The 7218-nt window shown below is 43.9% G+C and overlaps 1 protein-coding gene across 1 annotated transcript; it reads left to right on the top strand.

Annotated features, from left to right (window-relative positions):
• Positions 1-863: 863 nt before the first annotated feature.
• KCNV1 (potassium voltage-gated channel modifier subfamily V member 1) lies at positions 864-6559 on the top strand (the record flags this gene model as incomplete). Its single annotated transcript, XM_081258036.1, has 3 exons — positions 864-1363; positions 2203-2732; positions 6048-6559. Exons 1-3 carry the CDS (start codon positions 897-899, stop codon positions 6557-6559), a joined length of 1509 nt encoding a protein of 502 aa, XP_081114162.1. The 5' UTR covers positions 864-896.
• Between the last annotated feature and the right edge of the window lie 659 nt (positions 6560-7218).

Genomic DNA, 7218 nt, shown 5'->3' with positions numbered 1-7218 from the left:
CTCTCCGGGAAACTTGTAGCGACAGAAAAGGCTAAACCGAAGGGCGCAAAGTGCCTCAACGCGTGACGGGAGCTGGCAATGGTGGCCCCTAGTTCTCAGTGACTCACTGGGGCCTATCAAAAGTCATCATTAATTGTCCTCGTTTCTCAACCAGGAGGTCAAAAATTAGGGGAGGAGGGAGAAGAAAACGAAGCGTGAGTGACAGACTAGAAGGAGAGTGGATGCGAGCAAATGACTCGGACCCCGCACCCAGGTCACCCTCCCCCACGTGCGCGCATCCCCAGCGACCACTCCCTGGGAGGCCTGTGAAACTGCGCAGCAAAAGCAGAGAGAGGAATATATATCCTGAAGTTGGAAAAGACTCAGACCCGGTTACCACTTCCTTTGCCTTCTGAACTTTCCGTTTTGGTCTCCTGCAGGCGGGAGTGAGTCTTGCCCTTCCCCTTGCTTGCATTCCTCCAAGATTCGTCGTGCCCTCCTCCACTGTAGACCTCCCTCCCCCTTCCCCTCCCCTCCCGCTCCAACCCCCAAGCAGGGAGGCCTTCAACCCATACACCTCCCGGGCTGGAGATCTCAATTACAAAGCTGGGGAGGGGGTACTGAGTCCGGGAAGGACCATGGCGACCGGCAGTGTGCCCTGCGGATGTCCTCGGCTTGGTCCACACCTGAGCAGTTCTGTGGGCACGACCCCTCCGCTCCTCCCAGACCCGGCGCTCAGACACTTGTGCGCTGCTACCGCGCACTCACAGCTCCCTAGCGGCAAGAGGGAGAACGAGCACAGGCGGGTGGAGAGAGTAAGGGTTCGGGGGTGGGAGGAACCCACCTCGGGAGCCCGGGAAATCCCGGCCTTGCCACCGCCCCCAACTCTGTGGCGCCCTCCGGCAGCGGCGGTAAGGATGGAGCTGCCTCCCCGAGGCCGGGCGTCGCCGGACTCGCCGCTGGACAGCGCCTCCCTGACCTCGCTGGACTCCAGCGTCTTCTGCAGCGAGGGCGAAGGGGAGCCCCTGGCGCTCGGGGACAGCTTCACGGTCAACGTGGGCGGCAGCCGCTTTGTGCTCTCGCAGCAGGCTCTGTCCTGCTTCCCACACACGCGCCTTGGCAAGCTGGCCGTGGTGGTGGCCTCGTGCCGGCGCCCCGGGGCCCTGGCCGCCGTGCCCAGCCCCCTGGAGCTCTGTGACGACGCCAACCCCGTGGACAACGAGTACTTCTTCGACCGGAGCTCGCAAGCATTCCGCTACGTCCTGCACTACTATCGCACCGGCCGCCTGCATGTCATGGAGCAGCTGTGCGCGCTCTCGTTCCTCCAGGAGATCCAGTACTGGGGCATCGACGAGCTCAGCATTGACTCCTGCTGCAGGGACAGGTACCCTCGAGGCGCTTGGTGGCTGGGCGGGGCAGCGGGCGCGGTGGAGAGAGGGCGGCAGAGGGAAAGATTTGAGGCTTTACACAAGCCTCGCTCAAGCCAGGCTTAAGGATACCTGTACCCACTTCGGAGCTAGAAGGTGGGGTGGCAGTGGAGGCCAGAAAGTGTCAAAGCCAACTTCTGATTGGAAGTTTCTGAACCTTCTCCTTTTTCCAGTATGCTAATTCATTTATAAGTCAAGAGAGGTCAGGCTTGCAATAAATATTTGGTGGTTAAATAAATGAGTCAGAAATCTTATGCTCCAAAAAATGCATGTATAAGGTTGTAGGTTTCAGTGGAGAGCGTTATTGTTTATCAAACCTAGGCCACTAACTTTTAAAACTTGGACAGAGAACTGCTTTAAATACAGAAGACAGAAAGTTGGTTCTTTGACTGTGAATGATTGTGGGACTTTGGTGATTTATTATTTTGCTATTATTTTGCTATTACTACCATTTCTTCATGAATACCTTTCCATTAGCCACCTTAAAAAATTACATATCGCAAACTTCTGTTCCTGTTACAAGAAAAAATGGGTGATAAAATGCTTTAATCTAAAGTAGCTTTGCCATGTATAAATTCTTTTGTATAAATTTCTACCATGAAAGTGCTATTTTAAAAACAATAATCCTAAATGAGAACATTTGAGTACTGTGGGAAGAAAGCCTGGGTAAAATATGAATGAACATTTTCTGCATTTTACTGAAATAAAAAGCATGACTTCACTGCCAAGTTTAATTCTCTTTACTTCTGTATTTTAAAAAAAGTTAGACTAATCACCAAGTTGTCTTCTCTAAAAGATACTTCAGAAGAAAGGAGCTGAGTGAAACTTTAGACTTTAAGAAGGACACAGAAGACCAGGAAAGTCAACATGAGAGCGAACAGGACTTCTCACAAGGACCTTGCCCCACCGTCCGCCAGAAGCTCTGGAACATCCTAGAGAAACCGGGGTCTTCCACAGCTGCCCGAATCTTTGGTGTCATATCCATCATCTTCGTGGCAGTGTCCATCGTCAACATGGCTCTGATGTCAGCCGAGTTAAGTTGGCTGGACCTGCAGCTGCTGGAAATCCTGGAGTATGTGTGCATTAGCTGGTTCACCGGGGAGTTTGTCCTGCGCTTCCTGTGCGTGCGGGACAGGTGCCGCTTCCTGAGAAAGGTGCCAAACATCATAGACCTCCTAGCCATCTTGCCCTTCTACATCACTCTTCTGGTAGAGAGCCTGAGTGGGAGCCAGACTACACAGGAGCTGGAAAACGTGGGGCGCATCGTCCAGGTTTTGAGGCTGCTCAGGGCTCTGCGCATGCTCAAACTGGGCAGGCATTCCACAGGTATTTGGGTTTCATTGATGCCTCTTAATTTGCCATTGTTTTTAAGCATTAGTGCTTTGACCATGGTCCACGGGAAACGACTCTTGACTCTAAATTGATACTCAAAACTACCAACTCCTATATTTCACCCAATTATGATCTCCAGGAAGGTACTGAAAAGCAAAACCTTGAGGTTTTATCACTGGTATAGAGGACAAGCTGCCTCTCACAGAATTCCTCTCCTTAAGACATTTGAGAAACAATTTAACCATATGTTAACTTTATTTTAACCCAGGTGCCCAGAAGATGTACAAAAATTAAAGATACTCTGTTTCTGGAAGGTTCTACATAAAATATGCACAATCAGCACATAAAAAGATATGCACAGATTATATGTGATATATAGGAACGTAAGCCAGTTTCTTTTCTGTGTCCAAGGAAATATCACACATGTTCCTTGGGAGAAGAGAAAGTCCTCCAGGGCCTTCTCTGGCTATGCAGAAAGAGATGACTGGGCACTGGTGGCTCTCCCATGATTTTTGAAGAAACAATGGAAATTTTGCTTTGGAAGAAAGCAATTAAATGCTTTTTTAAATTAAATTTTTGTTAATTAAATGCTTTGTCTAGTATCTGAGAATTGTTTTGTCCCTAATTGGGGAAGCACAAGAGAGACGGTAACAGGAATTCCTTAGCTTTTTGAATGTATCATAAAGCCTTGAAGATATAAAGACCACTCTCCCTAGAAAAATCTCTACACAACACACACACACACACACACACACACACACAATTATATGTGAAAATTTTAGGCAATGTCAGAGGAAATCACACAAATCCATTAAAGATGATGCTTGCATCCCCAAGGGCACTGATTTTCAGTGGCTGGCCCAGCCGGCTGTTAGATGTTCTGGAGCACATATATGTTACCTTATGTTAGACTTTAATGAAAATAAGAATCCCTTGAAAACCTTGTTAAAATGCAAATTCTGAGCCCCAATCCCTGCGAGTCAGATTTTAGTTTTGGGGGTTGGATCCAGAAGCATACATTTTAACAAGCTAATTTTGATGTAGGTGGTCTTGAACCACACTTTGAGAAACACTGGAGTAGGATGCCATATTTATACAATACATATAAATATAAATAATTTGACTAGAGAGTCCTATTCCCACCTATTTCCCTAGATATATGCCTGACTGGTCACCTAAAAGGAGTTGATGGTAGTTGTCTCTCCCTATAAATATAGGGAGAAGTTAACCTCAGATATGTTTTTTCCCACACATCTCTGAGGAAACTATAATTTCTCCTAATATAGTTTTAGTAGTGTATTTTCCTAGCTAGTCTCACATACAGGGATTTGATAACGGGGTTTCCAACAACTTTTAGAAGTACCACTCTTTGTTTTCTGACACACATAATGGGATGCTTTCTTCTAGTATTTATAAACTCATCACAGTATTCAATTTAAAAACACCCAGTAAAGACTACATTTTTTCCCAAAAGAAAGGAAAAAGAAAATAACAGTAGTTTCCACAATGCCACCTCTTCAAAGGTTTTGTCAGTTCTAAGCAAAGTAGAAGGATTAATAAAGCCTTAATTTATTGAAAATATATGAACAGTTGCATAAATATTTGACAATTTTATCTTAAGCATTACATTTAGCAAAATATAGACATAGATCACATATTCCCCTATGTATTAACTACAAATAAAAATTGAGAAGCATTATAGAATAATGGTTAGGAGGACAATGGATGGACCAGACAGCCTAATTTTAAGTTTTTAGTATGTAACTTTGTACTAGATATGCTACCTTTCTGTGTCTCAGTCTGCTCACCTCTAGAATGACATAAGTATAACACCTATCTCATATTATTTTTTAGGATTATCTGAGTTAATTGAGGTAACATGCAGAAATTCAGGCTGCTTTGTTTTTTTACAAAATGAAATGTTTAGAATGTTGAAATGAAAACAACCTTCCCAACACTATGCATTTCTTCATATGTTGTCAATATATTTCAGAAATGCAATTTAATACAGACACATCAGGCCAGTTTCCTGAAAGGTATTCTAAAGATATTCTTTAAATGTCTTTTGAAGTTAAACCTCAAAGTTATATTCATTGGTCTTTTTAAATAGCTGGTTAATAATTCAAGAACATCTGAAAATTTCAAGAACAAAATTCAAAATAATGAGAGCACAAATAGTATTTTAATGTATTTAAAATAGTCTTCAGTGAGTGAATAAAAATTTAAAAGTGATTCCAAGAGGCACTGCTTTGGACTTCTGAGACCATATCATTGTGGCATCATGTTAATATGACTTCAAAATGTGGATAAACTTTAATCAGTATCTCTCTAGAGTTGGAAAGATACCTTATTCAAATCACGATCCTGTAATGGGCTCCCCTTACTATCCTGAGGGTTTAGTCTCGTCAGAGGTGGGATTGGACTCTCCTGGGTCTGTCTTGCAGAATCCTCAGAACTAGCAATGGGAAATTCACCAATGCCTCATAGTGAGTGAATTCCCTAGTGGCTCCAGTCCCCTGTACCTTTTTGCAATGGAGGAATAGTCTGTATTCAGGTCTATCTCCCTACAGGAAAGGAGAAATTCTATGTATTCAAGGGAGATAGTTTCCTATAGCTTTGGTATTAAGGACAAAAATTTCAATGGGTGCAATGGGAGTGCAGGAACCCCTCCTGCTACACCTCTGAGAATGTCCTCGCATGTACATATGATGTTCTTATGTCAATTTTTTCACTGATTCCTAACTTGTTTCTGCTGCTTCACTTCATTCTCATCTTTTACTTCCTCTGACTTTCAGATAATGATGCCCCTAATTGTATTAAACTTTATCAGGAAGGTGAGAAAAACAGACATAAAATATAAGGAGACAACATAAAACTTCATTAGAAAAGTGTGCTAAGGTGAGGCACTGAAATGCAGACCTGACCAAGAGAGCCCTCCACATGCAATGCTGCAAAGTTTCCCATTGTATAAAGTACAAACTCCTATCAAACATCCCCTGCCTGCCCTCCAACTCATCTCTCACCTTTCTTTTGTATAAATTGTAGGTTTTTAATAAATGATAAGTGAGTGAATGAATCTATTTATATTTTTCTATCCTTCTCAATCTGGCCCCATCAACTAGACTAAGAACTTCCTGAAGATTATAATTTATCATCTATATATCCCCAGAACATTGCCCAATGCTGGAGCCATATTAAATGTGAAATGCATGTGTGTGGGTGGGTAGCAGAGAAGGAGAAGGGAAGGGAGGGACGGACGAAGGAAGAGAGGAGGGGTGCCCATGACTGACACCGATTGTTCTGTTACAGGCTTACGCTCACTTGGAATGACAATCACCCAGTGTTACGAAGAAGTTGGCCTGCTGCTCCTATTTCTGTCTGTAGGAATCTCTATATTTTCAACTGTGGAATATTTTGCTGAGCAGAGCATTCCCGACACAACCTTCACAAGTGTCCCTTGTGCATGGTGGTGGGCCACAACGTCCATGACTACCGTGGGATATGGGGACATCAGACCAGACACCACCACGGGCAAAATCGTGGCCTTCATGTGTATCTTATCGGGAATCCTTGTCTTGGCCTTGCCCATCGCTATTATTAACGACCGCTTCTCTGCTTGCTACTTCACCTTAAAGCTCAGGGAAGCAGCTGTTAGACAGCGTGAGGCTCTGAAGAAACTTACCAAGAATATAGCTACTGACTCATATATCAGTGTTAACTTGAGAGATGTCTATGCCCGGAGTATCATGGAGATGCTTCGATTAAAAGGCAGAGAAAGAGCAAGTACTAGGAGCAGTGGAGGAGATGATTTCTGGTTTTGAATTCACTTTCAGTTTATTTACAAAAGCCTGTGTAATACTAACTTGATTGATAAAGCCTTGATATGGATGTCTGTACACTGCTGATGAGTCTCTTTTGAGTACTACCTGTGTTCATTTGGTTCGTACGTTGCTTGATCTACTAGAATAATTCACATCCCCCAAAACAGCAACACTTTGTTTTGACACATTTGAGTCTCAAAAATATCTATTTAACACAACCAGGCCAATATACACATGTCTGAATTGTCAAATACCAAATAATATTGCAGTGCATTCAACAAAGTTAAATGTTTTACACATCACTAATTTTTAGAATCTTTTTTTTTTTTTTTTTTTGCGGTACGCGGGCCTCTCACTGTTGTGGCCTCTCCTATTGTGGAGCACAGGCTCAGGACGCACAGGCTCAGCAGCCATGGCTCACGGGCTCAGCCGCTCCGCGGCATGTGGGATCTTCCTGGACCGGGACACGAACCCGTGTCCCCTGCATCGGCAGGCGGACTCTCAACCACTGTGCCACCAGGGAAGCCCAAATTTTTAGAATCTTTTGCACCACTAATTTTAAAAGATGGAAGTTAAACTGCATAGCCCAGAGAAAAGATAAGTAAACATTTAAGAACACACTGGACAACTTTGCCATTTAAAGATACTCTCCAAGTAAA

The sequence above is a fragment of the Mesoplodon bidens genome (genome assembly GCF_964165515.1).
Source record: "Mesoplodon bidens genome assembly, chromosome: 16".
NCBI lineage: Eukaryota > Metazoa > Chordata > Mammalia > Artiodactyla > Ziphiidae > Mesoplodon > Mesoplodon bidens.
Note: the sequence above shows the minus strand (reverse complement) of the source record. Positions and strands in the feature narration are given on the sequence as shown.